Source organism: Equus przewalskii, chromosome 5 (assembly GCF_037783145.1).
Source record: "Equus przewalskii isolate Varuska chromosome 5, EquPr2, whole genome shotgun sequence".
Lineage (NCBI taxonomy): Eukaryota > Metazoa > Chordata > Mammalia > Perissodactyla > Equidae > Equus > Equus przewalskii.
Window position 1 is genome coordinate 17,789,618 of NC_091835.1, and position 15,888 is coordinate 17,805,505.

At 43.9% G+C, this 15,888-nt stretch overlaps 1 protein-coding gene and 1 long non-coding RNA gene across 4 annotated transcripts in view; one reads left to right on the plus strand and one right to left on the minus strand.

The window, feature by feature from the left end:
* Nucleotides 1-11,438: 11,438 nt before the first annotated feature.
* Nucleotides 11,439-14,165, minus strand: LOC139083468 (uncharacterized). Its single transcript, XR_011540192.1, has 3 exons — nucleotides 14,012-14,165; nucleotides 13,451-13,594; nucleotides 11,439-12,852 (listed from the first exon to the last, which is right to left on the minus strand). It is a non-coding gene; the product is annotated as an uncharacterized lncRNA (long non-coding RNA).
* LOC103558659 (nuclear body protein SP140-like protein) overlaps nucleotides 13,866-15,888 on the plus strand; it is a 60,196-nt gene continuing 58,173 nt past the window's right edge. For 2 of the 3 annotated variants that reach the window (XM_070620123.1, XM_070620126.1), the window contains exon 1: nucleotides 13,914-14,373. In XM_070620123.1, coding sequence (XP_070476224.1) covers nucleotides 14,285-14,373 — 89 coding nt within the window. In that variant the 5' untranslated portion in view covers nucleotides 13,914-14,284. Of the gene's footprint in view, nucleotides 14,374-15,888 lie in introns of all 3 variants that reach the window. The other variant, XM_070620125.1, reaches the window with a different exon arrangement.

Here is a 15,888-nt window from a genome sequence, read left to right on the forward strand (position 1 = left end):
CCTCAGCCTCTGCTTCTAGAGAACCCAACATAAGATAACGGACCTAACAAGCAGGCCCTAAGGATGGGGCTCTGCACTTGGATCACTGTCTAGCAGATGGTGACAGGTGGAATACTGATGTCCTGGGATGCTGTAACAGTACAGTTGCCAAACTTTCACCTGTGGGAAACTGGATGAGATAAAGCGGAAGAGGTATAGCAGCCGATGCAGTTGTCTGGCATTTACAAAGAGAGAAATAGTAACTGTAAGAACTGTGGATTTGGGTGACTGTTGCTAAGTGCCACTAATGTGCTGAAAAGAGTAAATGGCAGGCTTAAATCTATTAATCACCTCCTAAAGCAAAGAGACCTTCATACCTACAACTAGAAGGCAGACGGTAATGAAGGCCTGGCACAGGCCCTAATGTTAAGCATGGCATAATTTCAGAGATGTCTGCATTCAAGGCTCAGGATGGTCACTTGTGCGAAAGTCAGGGCCCCAATAAAGAAGGAGTGAAGGTCTGAAACTCAGAATGGGGCTTTCTGTGCAGATGCACATGAGAACTCTGAACTCCAGATCCCCTTGAACCCACTGGGCCTGCAGAAGAGACTCCTACCCCTTGTTGGAAGACAGACACCTACCCTCCCAACCATCTTGCCTGAATGAAGACTATGTGGAGTCCTCTCAGCATGACCCAGCTGGGCAAGTTCTGGGTTGTCCTGCTAGCCAAAGAGAGGGTTTCTACTCCAATGGAGCTCCAGTATTGGCCAACATGGCTCTTTGAGGCTTGGTGTAAGCCACAGTCCACACAAGATGAAGTGGAAGTAGAGATACCAGATGTGCCAGGGCAGACTATGGAAAAGGGGGATCCAAAGGCCTAGGGAAGTTGGCATAGGTCTACTTTCCACAACTGGAAAACCCACCCATAAGGTGAACATGTTCCTCAGCAGGCCTCAGAGATGCTAACAAGGTGATAAGGACCATATTGCTGAGGGGGCACCAGCATCCTTGAGATGCTCAGTGGGGGCTGTCCTCTGTAAGTTGGAATAATATAGGAATGTTTTACAGAACTGGATTCCCTAGTCACAATGGGAATGATAGGATTCCAGAGTAACAGGAGCCAGGTGGCAGCATTTACCTGTCAGAGCAAGATAAAATAATTTCTATGATAGGCAGCAAGGTTAGAATGACAGCCAGGATGGACTGGCCCATAGATGTTTATGGAGATAGGTAATAGGACACAGTGTTCTTACAGGAAAGACAGATGGGCAGCTAACAAGGACATTGCTTCACATACATAATCAAAAGAGATTAAAAATAGATGGGCAGATGGCTAAGATCAGCTACCCCAATAAAAAGTGAAGAGCCTAGTTTTGAGACCTGAGCCATTTTTTTAGACTCAGAATCTGCTGATGGAAATGAGAGCGTAGAAATAACTCTGCCAATGTACATGTAGTGATTTCCTCAGTTCTTCACCTAAAGCACCTATAGGCATTCGTTCAGGTAAATGTATGTTAGAGAAAGGAAAATACACAGGTCTTTGAAAGGTTGTTGAATGCAGCATCTGAATGATGCTCTTCTGGGGACTCAAAGTACCATCAAGGTTCCTGTTAGAGTAGAGTGTATGGCGGTCAGGTAACGTCCACCTCACAAGGGGTCCAATCAACCCACAGAGCCACCCAGCAGTCATTTCCCCAGTTTCTGAATATACTCAGGACACACATAGCAGTTGGCTGAACTGGTTCCTTAACCTATGAAATAACGACTGTCTTAGGAAAAGCCCAGTGGAAGGCCCTAAAACTGAAGTTTCCCATGATGAAAATAGTAAGTTGAAAGCAATATCATATTCCTGGGCTGGGAAATGACAGAAATTAGTACCACCTGCAAAGACTTAAAAGATGCAGTGGTTGTTACCCTATCACCTCTCCATCAGATTCAGCAGTCTGGTCTCTGCAAAAGCTAGGTGGTTCATGGCTGCAAGATGACTATTAGAAACTTACCCAAATAGTAGCCCCAACTGTAGTCAGTGTGCTGGATGTGGTATCTTAATTAGAGCAGATTAGCATGAACTATGGTACATGTCATGCAACTGTTAACATGGAAAATGTAGTTTAAAAATATCCAGTAAGGGGGCTGACCCCGTGGTGTAGTGGTTAAGTCTGGCACACTCTGCTTCGGTGGTTCAGATCCTGGGCACAGACCTACACCACCTGTCAGCCATGCTGTGGCGGTGACCCACATATAAAGTAGAAGAAGATTGGCGTGCATGTTAGCTCAGAGCTAATCTTCCTCAAGCTAAAAAAGAGGAGGGTTGGCAATAAATGGTAGGTCAGGGCTAATCTTCCTCAGCAAAATAATATGTATATATCCATTAAGATGTAGGATGAGAAGCATTTCACATGCACATGGACTGGACAACAGTACACATGTACTGTCTTGCCCCAGGGCTATGTGAATTCTCCTGCTCTCTGTTGCAATATGGCCTGAAGGGACCTAGCATGTCTGGACGTTTTGCAATATATTACCTTGCTCCACTATATATATATATATATATATATATATATATATACATACATATTAAATTCTTTTATTGAGGTCATATTGGTTTATAACATTGTGTAAATTCCAGATGTACATTATTATGTAGCAGTTTCTCTATAGACTGCATCATGCTCACCACTGATAGTCTACTTTTTATCCTTCACCACATATGTGCCCCTTTACCCCTTTAACTCTCTCCCTACCCCCTTCCACTCTGATGGCCACTAATCTGATCTCTTTATCCATGTGTTTGTTTATTTGCCACATATGAGTGAAATCATGTGGTGTTTGTCTTTCTCGGGCTTATTTTTCTTAGGATAATAACCTCAAGGTCCATCCATGTGGCAAATGGGACGATTTTCTCTTTTTTTATGGCTGAGTAGTATTCCGTTGTATATATATACACCACAGGACCTTTATTCATCCGTTGTTGGGCACTTGGGTTGCTTCCATGTCCTGACTATTGTGAATAGTGCTGCATTGAACATAGAGATGCATAAATCTCTTTAAATTGTTGATTTCATGTTCTTTGGATAAATACCCATTAGTGCAATAGGGAGATCATATGATATTTCTGTTTTTAATTTTTTGAGAAATCTTCATGCTGTTTTCCATAGTGGTTGCACCAGTTTGCATTCCTACCAGCAGTGTATGAGCATTCCCTTTGCTCCACATCCTCTCAAACATTTGTTGTTTTTGTCTTGTCAATTATAGCCATTCTGAAGGGTGATAGGTGATATCTCATTGTAGTTTTGATTTGCGTTTCCCTAATGATTAATAATGTTGAACATCTTTTCATGTGCCTGTTGGCCATCCATATATCTTCTTTGGAAAAATGTCTGTTCATATCTTCTGCCCACTTATTGATCAAGTGTTTTGTTGTTGAGTTGTATGAGTTCTTTATATATTTTGGAAGTTAAGCCCTTGTCAGATACATGATTTGCAAATATTTTTCTCCAAGTTGGTGGGTTGTCTTTTCATTTTGTTCATGTTTTCCTTTGCCTTGCAGAAACTTTTTAGTCAAATGTAGTCTCATTTGTTTATGTTTTCTTTTGTTTCCCTTGCCTGAGTAGACATGGTATTTGAAAAGATGCTACTAAGACCGATGTCAAAGAGTGTACAGCCTATATTTTCTTCTAGGAGTTTTATGGTTTCAGGTCTTACATTCAAGTCTTTAATCCATTTTGAGTTAATTTTTGTGTGTGGTGTAAGATAATGGTCTACTTTCCTTTGTTTGCATATGGCTGTCCAGTTTTCCCAACACCATTTATTGAAGAGACTTTCCTTTTTCCATTGTATGTTGTTGGCTCCTTTGTCAAAGATTAGCTGTCCATAGATGTGAAATTTTATTTCTGGGCTTTTGGTTCTGTTCCGTTGATCCGTGTGTTTGTTTTTGTGCCAGTACCATGCTGTTTTGATTACTATACCTTTGTAGTATATTTTGAAGTCAGAGATGGTAATAATTCTAGCTTTATTCTTTTTTCTCAGAATTGCTTTGGCTATTTGGCATCTTTTGATGGTTCATATAAATTTTAGATTCTTTGTTCTATTTCTGTGAAGAATGTCATTGGGATTCTGATTGGGGTTGCATTGAATCTGTAGATTGCTTTAGGTAATATGGACATTTTAAGTATGTTTATTCTTCCAAGCCATGGGCATGGAATATCTTTCCATTTCTTAATGTCCTCTTTGATTTCGTTCAATAATGTCTTATAGTTTTCAGTATACAGGTCTTTCGCCTCCTTGGTTAAATTTATTCCTAGATATTTTAATCTTTTTGTTGTGATTGTAAATGAGATTGTATTCTTGACTTCTCTTTCTGCTGGTTCATTATTACTGAATAGAAGTGCAACTGATTTTTGTATGTTGATTTTTCACCCTGCAACTTTGCTGTAGTTGTGGGTTATTTCTAACGGTTTTTTGGTGTAGTCTTTAGGGTTTTCTATATGTAGAATCACATCTTCTGTGAACATTGAGAGTTTTACTTCTTCCTTTACTATTTGGATCCCTTTTTTTTCTTTTTCTTGCCTAATTGCTCTGGCCAAAACTTCCAGTACTATGTCGAATAAGAGTGGTGGGAGTGGGCACGTTTGTCTTGTTCATGTTCTCAGAGGGATGGCTTTCAGTCTTTCACTAAGTCTGATGTTGACTGTGGGTTTGTCATATATGGCCTTTATTATGTTGAGGTACTTTCCTTCTGTACTCATTTTATTGAGAGTTTTTACCATAAGTGGATGTTGGATCTTGTCAAATGCTTTCTCTGCATCTATTGAGATAATCATGTGATTCTTATTCCTCATTTTGTTAATGTGGTGCATCACATTGATTGATTTGCAGATGTTGAACCATCCCAGCATCCTTGGAATAAATCCCACTTGGTCATGGTGTATGATCCTTTTAATGTATTATTGTATTCGATTTGCTAATATCTTGTTGAGGATTTTTGCATCTATGTTCATCAGTGATATTGCCCTGTAACTTTCCTTTTTTGTGTTGTCCTTTTCTGTTTTTCATATCAGAGTAATGTTGGCCACATAGAATAAGTTAGGAGCGTCCCATCTTCTTTGATATTTTAGAATAGTTTGAGAAGGATAGGTGTTAAATCTTCTTTGAGTGTTTGGTAGAATTCACCAGAGAAGCCATCTAGTCTTGGACTGTTGTTTTGGGAGTTTTTTGATTACTGTTTTGATCTTGTTACCTGTGATTGGTCTATTTAAGTTCTCTATTTCTTCTTGATTCAGTTTTGGAAGGCTGTATGAGTCTAAGAATTTATCCAATTCTTCCAGGTTGTCCAATTTGTTGGCATATAGGTTTTCATAGTATTCTCTTATAATCCTTTGTATTTCTGTGGTATTGTTGTAATTTCTTCTCTTTCATTTTTAATTTTATTTATTTGAGACTTCTCTCTTTTTGCCTTAGTGATTCTGGCTAAGGTTTGTAGAGTTTGTTTATCTTCTCCAAGAACCAACTCTTCGTTTCATTGATCCATTCATTGTTTTTTTTAGTCTCTATTTCATTTATTTCTGCTCTGATTTTTATTGTTTCCCTCCTTCTACTAACTTTGGACTTTGTTCTTTTTCTAGTTCTTTTAGGTGTAGTTTAAGAATACTTATTTGAGACTTTTCTTGTTTGTTGAGGTAGGCCTGTATTGCTATGAATTTCCCTCTTAGCATGACTTTTCCTGCATCCCGTATGAGTTGGTATGTTGTGTTTTCTTCAATTGTCTCCAGGTATTTTTTTATTTCTCCTTTGATTTCTTCATTGGTCCAATAGTTGTTCAGTAGCATGTTGTTTAGTCTCCACATATTTGTGGCTGTCTCAGGCTTTTTCTTGCAGTTTATTTCTAGTTTCATAGCATCATGGTCAGAAAAGATGCTTGCTATGATTTCAATCCTCTTCAATTTATTGAGGCTTGCTTTGTTTCCCAACATATGGCCTACCTTTGAGAATGTTCTAAGTGCACTTGAGAAGAATGTATATTCTGCTGGTTTTGGATGGAATGTTCCAGTTATATCTATTAAGTCCATCTGGTCTAGCATTTCATAAGCCCACTGTTTCCTTGTTGACTTTCCATCTGGATGATCTATCCATTGATTTAAGTGCGGTGTTGAGGTCTCCTACTATTATTGTGTTGCTGTTAATTTCTCCCTTTATGTCTGTTAATAGTTGATTTACATACTTTGGTGTTCCTGAGTTAGATGCATATATGTTCATAAGTGTTATGTTGTCTTGGTGGAATGTCCCTTTTATCATTTTATACTGTCCTTCTTTGTCTTTTTTATCCTGAACTCTGCTTTATCTGACGTAAGTATGGCAACACCCACTTTCTTTTGCTTGCCATTTGCTTGGAGTTTTGTCTTCCATCCCTTCACTCTGAGCCTATGTTTGTCTTTAAAGCTGACATGTGTTTCCTGGAGGCAGCATATTGTTGCATGTTGTTTTTTAAGCCATCCTGCCGCTCTGTGTCTTTTGATTGTAGAATTCAATCCATTTACATTTAGAGTGATTATTGATATATAAGGGCTTAATACTGCCATTTTATGTCTTGTTTTTCAGTTGTTCTATATTTCCATTGTTTCTTTCCCCTGGTATTTCCGACTGCCATTTCAATTTGGTGGTTTTCTCAGTTTTCTCTTCATTTATGATTTGTGACTCTGCTCTGATTTTTTGTATTGTGTTTACCTTGAGGTTTCTATAAAAGATCTCATAGATGAGCTAGTCCATTTTCTGACAGCCTCTTCTCTCCATTAGCCTAAGCAAGTTTCATCCCTCTCCCTTCTCCTTCAGAGTTATTGTTGTAACAAATTATTCTTTTTTGTGTTTTGATTTTGTGGACTAAATTGAAGTGTTTATGGTAATTTTTAATGTTTTCTTTCCCTTTATCTTTTATGTTATAATTAAGTGTTTGCTAACCTATTCTTATAGAGAGCTGCAATTTTCTGACTTTGTCTATTTATCTCCTTGCTCAAGGTTTTGTAAACCTTTGCTTTTTTGTTTCAGGTAGGAGAGCTCCTTTCATCATTTCTTCTAAGGCAGGTCTAGTGGCAATGAACTTCCTCAGCTTTTGCTTATCTGGGAGAGTTTTTATTTCTCCATTATATTTGAAGGATAATTTCACTGGATAGAGTATTCTTGGCTGATGGTTTTTGTCTTTTAGTATTTTTAATATATCATTCCATTCACCCCTAGCCTGTTAGGTTTCTACTGAGAAATATGCTGAACACCTGATAGTGGTTCCTTTGTAGGTTATTTTCTTCTTCCTTTCTGCCTTTAATATTTTTTCTTTGTCATTGAGTTTTGACGATTTTAATATTGTTATGTCTTGGAGAAGGTCCTTTTTGCATTGATGTAATTAGGAGTTCTATTGGCTTCATGTACTTGTATGTCCAGTTCTTTCCCCATGTTTGGGAAGTTCTCAGCTATTAGTTCTTTGAAGAAGCTCTCTGGTCGTTTCCCCCTCTCCTCTCCCTCTGGGATACCTATAACCCTTAGGCTACTTTTCCTAATTGAGTCTAATATTTCTCAAATAATTTCTTCATTTAAAAAAAAATCTTAGTTCTCTCTCCTCCTGCACCAGAAGCATATCTAGGTTTCTATCTTCAAGGTCACCAATTCTCTCTTCCATAAGATCTACTCTATTTTTTATGCTTTCTACGTTATTTTTTATCTCATTCATTGTGTTCTTCATACCAAGAATTTCTGTTTGGCTTTATTTTTCAGAGCTTCAACCTCTGGTGAAGTATTCCTTCTGTTCAGTAACTTTATTCCTGGGCTCCTTAAACTCATTCCTTGTGAGTCATTGAGTTTCTTTCTGATAGCTTTTTTGAATTCTCTGTCAGATTGTAGTCTTCTGTGACTTCAGGTTTGGTTTCTGGAGAGAGTCATTTTCCTTCTGTTCTTCAGTGTTACTGTAGGTCTTCATGCTGTTTGATGAGTTGATCCTCTGCTGGTACATTTGTGATAGTAATCACCTTTACTTATTTGGGTACAGCTTTGGTTACTTTGGTTCTGGTCACCTGGGTCTTGTATTCTTCCATCTGCTCTCTGTGGTCTCTGATGCTGCTGTCCAGTTCACCACCTGTACTGCTGTTTCTGGGTTGTCTTGGGGTGCTTGTTGCAGTTGTCACTGTCATTGGTGGGAGACTGGGGACCCGGGGACTTGCATATAGACCCCACTGCTGGTGAAGCTGGTGTTGGGATTGCCGCCACTGGGGGCTGCGTCATTGCTTCTGCTGTGGTTCTTGTTGCTTCTGGTCACAAATTTCACCTGCCACCAAGGCGGGGTGCAAGGGCTGTGTTTTCTTTTCCCACCCTATCTGCTCATAGCTATGCCAGTCGGCCACTCTGCGTTTGTGTGGCCTGGGTTGCAGCTACATGGCAGGCTCAGCAAGATGAGCCTCTGCCATTTGGTGGGCAGCATTCATGCCAGTGAGGCCACCACAGCAATGTGGGTGTTCCCATAGGCTGGGCTACCACTGCTCCACAAGCATTCACATGTAGGCCAGGCTGCCCCCACTTCCACTCACAGTCTTGCTAGCTGCAGTGTGAGGATCCACAACCTAGATCACTGCCACTGGGGAGGGAGATGGTGCCATTTCCACTGCTCCCTGGGGGTCCAGTCCACCTGCTTTCAGGTGTATAGCTGCATGGATCTCTCAGGCATCCTCTTGTGCTGTGTAGGGAATCCTCTGTTGTTAGTGGATGTCTGTTTAGTTGTAACTTAGAGGGGAGAGACAAAGGGGACACTTCACTCCACCATGATGCTGATGTCACTCTGCTTCCACTATATTGATGACTGTATTGATAGGGGTTCTCCAGAGAAACAGATCTAATAGTTCCAGAAGCAGAACCATATATGTCTATGGGGAGGACTTATTATGTGGAATTACCTTATGTGATTATGGAGGCTGAGAAGTCCCACAATATACCATCTGCAAGCCAGAGACCCAGTAAACTGAGGTGTAATTCCAGCCCAAGTCTGGAGGCCCAAGAACCAAAGGAGCCGATGGTATAAATCCCAGTGCAAGAGCAGTAGGAGACCCATGTCCCAGGTCAACAGGGCAGGCGTGAAAAGAACAAATTTCCTTTTCTCCACTCTTTGACCTACTCAGGCTCTTGACAGACTGGGTGATGCCCACCCACATTGGGGAGGGCAATCTACTTTACTGATGCAAATGCTAATCTCATCCAGAAACATCCTCAAAGATATGCCCAGAAATAATGTTTAATCTGGGCCTCCCCCCCCCTCCCATGACCCAGTCAATTTGACACATGAAATTGACCATCACAGTGACTAGCTCTCATGAGCAAGAAGTGTTGAGTATTCTGAAAGCTGTACTAAGTCACATGCATTCCAGATGATGAGAAAGAAACCCTACAAAGACTCAGAGACATGCCATATAGGTTTTTAGGGGTTCAGGGTCTGCAGCAAATCAAGATATTCCCTCCAAAGCTCCAAGCTATTGTTCCTTGCATCTCCTACTCCTAAGAAGCACAATGCTTGAGAGTCCTCTCCAGGTAAGGTGAATATGCATGGTTGACAACTTGATGAAAATGATTCTAGGCTTTGTAATGTGCATAGAGGGGGAGGGCACAGGGGAATGATTATACCATTTTAATAATAAAATGGATTCTAATCATTGTTTTCCACTTAATAGTATATAATGGCCATTGTTAAATGTCAGTAAATACAGTTCTATATCATCCCTATATAGCTTTTATTTTTCATCAGGTCTCCATTGCACTTGGCTCCTATTGATTACTTTGGTGTTGTGAACAATGCTAATTTGTTCTGAGAGACAGCAGAGCCTAGAGGACAGAGAACAGGCCCTGCAGTTAGTCTGTGTAGGTGGAAACCCAGCTCCCCATGTACTGGCTGTGTGTCCTTGGGGAAGTTACCTACCCTCCCTCATGCAGTGGTTTCATCTATAAAATGGAGATACTAGAAGTACCTAGTTCACTGGATCATTGTTAGGATTAATGAGTTAATATTTGTTATGCACTTAGAAAGTGCCTGAACCTGAAAGCAATAAGGAAATAAGCTAAGAAAACTTACACACAAACGTCCTCGTATCAATTAGGGCTCTTTGCCAGCAAGACCAACTTTATCTAGATTAGCCGAAAAGAGACTTCACGGATGAGATGCACAGTGACTCACAGAAAGGATAAAAGGGTGGCCACTGAGACCGCAAACAGCCCCAGAACCAGAGAGGGAACCAGAGCAACTCCAGGAATTCACATCAGGAACAACTGAGTCATCTCATTAAGGAGCTGCCGCAGAACGAATGTTATGCAACGGGTTTTTTTAACTCCTTAACAAACATCACTCCAGAGTCCAACTCCCCAAAGAGAGTCCGGCTGGCCTGGCTTGTTCAAGGGCCAGCGTCTTGATCAGCAGTCTCTCTACTCCTGCACACAAAGGGGAAAAGTCATCCAGCCAAAGAGATCCGAAGTCTGTTAGGAAAGGGAGGAGGAGGCTGGATGCCCAAGGAAACATGCTGATGTATGGAACCCACCCGGGGGTCTTCCAGAGGTGGGACCTGCTATCTAACAGGAGGAATGGGGCCAAGAGTCCAAGCCCAGCCATAGGGACCTCGGAGCCTGGGGGTTCCTTCATGGAGCAGGTTGACTGTGTTCCCACTGCTCTGTGCTGTGGAGATAAAGGCTGAGTTGGTCATCATTCTAGAAGGGAGGGCATCCACCCCATCCCACTGGACAGCCAAGGGCAAGGAAGGTCACTAAGCCTATCACCCTTGTCAGCCCTGTTTACCAGGACTCAGATGTGGGCTGTTTCTTGCGATGCTGGGCTGCTGGGCTGTGGTCTTAGCTAAGAGAGTGTGCCTGTGTCTGGGAGCAGCAGGAGGGCCTGGTGCCCCTGATGTCCTGGGGCTCTTGGTAACAACCCCTCAGCCTGAATCTCCCAGTGCGGCTCCTCTGGACGTCAGCACACGCCCTGCTCTGCTGTGCTGGAGAGAAGCGCCTTCTGCCTGGGAGGAGGGCACTGGACCTCCCCACGCTCTCCGTGTAAACTGGGTGGGGAGATGACTCTGAAATGCTTCATAAGGCCCCAGATCAGAGTCCAGGAACCGAAACTGTCTGGTTTTGTTTCCTATTAGGCCGAGCTCTCACTCACACACACACAGTTGGGTGGACTTTCTTCTCCAGTTACATGTATACGGAAGTTAAAGCAGGAAGGAGGCAGAGGGAAAGCTGTGGCCCTAATCCTTTGGAAAGAGACAGATGTATAGACAAGTCCTTGAAGCAAAAACCAGGTTCAATGCTGACTGCTCACTACTCTCCTTTAACAAAAAATATTTATGTATTTTTAGGCTACTTGGCAACAACTCATATGTCTCATCTGTATAGAATGTTGTAAGTATTAACTCCAACTGAAATTCTAGAATAATCTGTGTCTTTTCGCCAGGCATATTATTTGCTTTTATTTTGTTTCTTGAAATAAGCCCACTCTAAATAGGTGTGTATTTGTGCTCCCATGAGCACAAAAGTACAAACTGCGCGTAGTTCCGGCTTGTGCATCTCCTGATGAAGGTGTGCTTTCTGTTTGATCCACTGCACAGTAGCTTCTTTCTTCCTTGAGCAGGGGGTCAGGGGGCTCCGGAACCACTGGGGTCTCCAGAAGCAGGGCTGGGTATGGGAGTGACAGGGCTGGTCTGCTGCTTAGGGGTGAGGACAAAGAGCTCTGCTTTAGATGCGCAGGAGCGAGCCCCTAACCAACCGGCCTCTCACAGAAACTCTGGACCATTCTCAAAGAACAACTGTCTGGGGCTTCTGGAAAGGGAACAAGAGCAGGCTGACTTTGGAGGAAAGTCAAAACTCAGGGGAAGCAGCCAGAGTGAAATGTTCCCTGTTTATTATAAGCCCGGCTCTGAGAGCAGCCCCAGACTAGTATGGGGAGACCCAAACTTTGGCAGAAAGCCCACCTTCTTTCCGGTCAGCAGAGCCAGGGAAGAAGCCCAAGGCTTTACAGGGAGCAAGGGTGGGGGGAATCCCAGAAAGGAGATAGTCACAGAGGAACCCCAATTTCTGTGTATAACCCTCCATGTCTCCTCCACTTGAGTTCCAAACCGAGTGACAGGAAAAAGGTGAGACAGATGGGGATCAAAATACCAACTTTCTTCCTGATAAAAGAGGGATTGGGGGTCGTGGTTTAGATGTGTAACAAAAAAGGGATCCTTAAAACTGAACCCCAGAACTGGGCTTACGCACATGGCCTCAGGCTGCTCCAATCAACCACAGCCCCGCAGGCCCCTGTCCCTGTGCACTTGACCTTGGAGGAGCCGACAGAGCCCTGGCCTCTCTAGGCAGGATGAGCCCAGGGAGACCCACCAAGGAGCAGACTCACACCTTCCACTGGACCCCCAAGCAGAGAGTCTCCCCAGGGAGGAGAGGAGGCAGGGGGACCAGGCGAGTCCCGCTGATTGATGTGCCACCCCCGGAAGGGGACATTGCAGTGGGGCCTGGGTGTCCCCACTTAGGTCCCAGCCACCACGGTCCCTTCCGTTTCTGCATCCACGCAGGGTACCCAGGGTCTGGTCCTCTTGCCCCAGTGGCTGCTGTTGCTGCTGCTGCCACTTCCTCAGGTCTTTCAATTCTCAGGTCCAGGATGCTACTGCTTCATCTCAGGGACAAACCTCCAGTCCCCACAGGGCTCTCCCAGGGTGCAGACTCAGCCCCACTACTGAATCTGAGAGGAAGCTGCTCCGAGTGAAGCTGATGAAGTCTGTCCCCTTGGTCAGTCCTCCGCCCCCTGGTCCCTCCTCAATTTCGGCCTCTCTTGCTTTCCAGGTTTCAGGTCCCAGAGCCCAGCTACTCCTATGACAGCAAAAGTGGTCTCTGTTCTCAGTGCTCCTTGTAGCCGTGGAGAATGCCTCAAACATCCCCTTATTTCCCTTAAGTCAGTCCAGCAGGACTTTTAGGAGTTCCACCTGCTTCTTAAGTTGGCTCTGTCCTTTCCTTAACCCAGGCAGGCCTGACACTGTTTCCTGGTCAAAGAAACTTTGCTTTCCCCACAGAGGCCTCCTGATTCCTCATAAACCACCGCTGCTCTTGCAGAGCGTGGTGCGTGCCCAGCTTTCTCCAGCCCCAAAGGAGCATCTCCCCCCCTTCAGCCAGGAGCAGCCCCAGCGTGGGAGTGCCCACCCCAGGAGGGCGGGTGTCTGCGGATTTCCCACCCAGCCAGCTCCTAGTTGGCATCTTGGTGACCCTAAGCAGACCCATGGAAAAGCTGGCACATTTATGCCAACACGCAGCACTATGGGTGCCTGGGTCAGCCTGCTGCCCAGGGACAGAGAAGGAGAGAGACGGGATACTGGAAAAGTATGGTGTCATCTGTGCCAGGCTGTGTCTGGGCCACATGCCCCATGGAGGCCAGGAGCAGAGGACAGTTGTACCCAACAGAGGTTTAGCTTACCAGCCCTTCCACTCCACAGAGTGAGAGGGGGAGAGAGAGAGAGGTCCAGGTGTGTGTAGCAACTGGAACACACAGGCCTTGCCCACAGGTAAAGACGTCTCATCAGTGTCCTGGAATCTGTTCCAACCAGGTTGATGTCCACTCCTTTGGGAGTAAGAAAGAACGGAAGTGAAGAGAGGGAAGAAAACTTGCCCTGTATCTTCAAATGTAATTGGGAGAGCCCTTATTAACAGCCAGAGGAAGCAGGATTCAGCGGAACGTAACGTGGAAACCATCGCCCTAGATGATGCGTGCTTCTCCAGCTTTGTGTCTGCATGCTGGGACCTAACTCGGTCAGGTCCAGGCTCTCCCACTGGCCAGAGAGATTGAAGTTCCTGTCTTTCCCTCTCCCTCACAGCCACGTCGATAAGGGGAAGGGGCAGGCACAGAGTTCTCCCCACCCCATGTAAACTGACACCCTCTCAGAAGGCAGAAGCAACTGAGGCAGGCGGGGGGGAGGCGGGGGGCGGGGGGGAGGCGGGGGGCGGGGGGGAGGCGGGGGGCGGGGGGGAGTCCACACACAGGTTTTTGGTGTTTCTTCAGGAACAAGTGACTCCTGGGGGCTGGCCCGGCTCCTCCTTCCCAGGCCCTCCAGGCCCTGACAGTCACTGCTCATCCTCCATTCCCGCTGCCACGTCATGACTAATGCTGGCTGAGCGCACGGTGAAGCTGCGGGAGGAGGGAGACACCGTCTGTACTGCACGCTGAGATGCTTTCACTTTTGTTTTCCCCATTTGGGCGGAGCTCTCTCTGGCTGAGTCGGTTTACAGATTTCTCGCAGGATTTCTTCTGGGGATGCTGGAGGGATCGGACGCCAAGCTCCAGGTCCAGGCAGGGCCCGGGGGCGGGAAGATGGCCGGTGCCGGCAGCGACTTCAGCGCCAGGTCAGTCTTTACCCCGCTTTCGTTTACCTTTCTCTCTGGCCGCGCTGCTGCTTCAGAGGCTGCTGTTTAGACACTAAACTAAACCTGTTCTCTAGACCTGCTTTACAAGAACGCTCACGTGCAATATAATGAAATGCAGGCACATGTAATGAGGACATCGGAGTTTAAAACTGCAGCAGGCCGCCTGCTGGTGTGAGTCCGGTTGCCACAAGGCACGTGACTTTGTTGTTTTATAACTACCGCTCAGCTGTCGAGCCTATCTGAAGTCAGCTGTCCTTTATGAGGCTTTGTGGCAGGATTTCTTCTTCCTCGCGACCTCTGAATCCTCTCATTTTCCTCAAACCTCCTCCACCTTCACATCGGTCATTTCAAGGAAGGGAGTTTAGAGAATATAAAATTCAGGGTAAACCCCTGACTTCTTTTCAAACACTGGGTGCTGGGGTCTCGTACCTGTTCCCTGCGCCAGCCTCGGTCTGCTCCGGGCCTGTTCCTGTCTCTGGCTGGGAGTCTGGGCTCTTCCTCCACTGATCTTGATGGAAGAAAGTAAAAGGAAGAGAAAGGCCCAAGATGCCAAAGACTAGTACAGGCTGGGTGTTTTCATTTTTACTTTGATTTTTTGTTCTAAAACGGGTTATACTTCTGACAAGGAAAATGGTAGAAATCTTATCTTTTTCTCTAGTATTGGCTGATAAATAACATTACTTAATATTTTTAATCTATTGATTTTTTAATACAACAGAAATGCATTACTTTCTTGTTCATAAAATTTCAAGTGACATGGAAGTATATAGAGGGAAAAATCTTGTTCACCACCCACCCCCCAGCAGCTTCCACACCTCGTCCTGCTAAGGGTTGTAGGCATAACCTTCTTGATCTTATCTATTCATTTCCATATATAGCTCATTTTCCTAAATACATAATTTGTGTGCTTGTATTTAATAAATGGGACTATATTGTATATGCTGTTCTGCATTTTACATTTTCGCTTATTTTAATATTAAAAATATTCAAGATCTTTTCACTTTAATAAACATATTGATCCACCTCATTCTTTGAACAGCTACGTACTTCTCTGTGGAATCAATACAACATCATTTTTACAGCATATCCCCCTCTATTGACTGACATTTGTTATCTTCAATTGTTCACTTTTACCAAAAAGCTGTCGTAATAGCGATTATATATTTGTTTGTGTTTACGCACATATATGTGTTCGTCTTGTGTTAAAAACCAAAATGTGGAATTGTTGAGACAAAGAGTACTAATATGTAATTGTTCATAGATCATTCAAAGTTGCCTTCCTAGTAGCTGAACCAATACAATCCCCCCCTCAATGACAAATGAGACAAGTCCTCTCCCCATACTCATTTTTGCAAAAGTGGTAGATAAAGAGATGCATCTTGCTAATTTGCATTTTCTAACTACTTGGGTGGTTGAACACATTTTCGTGTCTATTGGCCATTTAAATTTCCTCTTCTGTGAATTGGTGTTTTATTTTTTGCCAGTGTTAGTCAG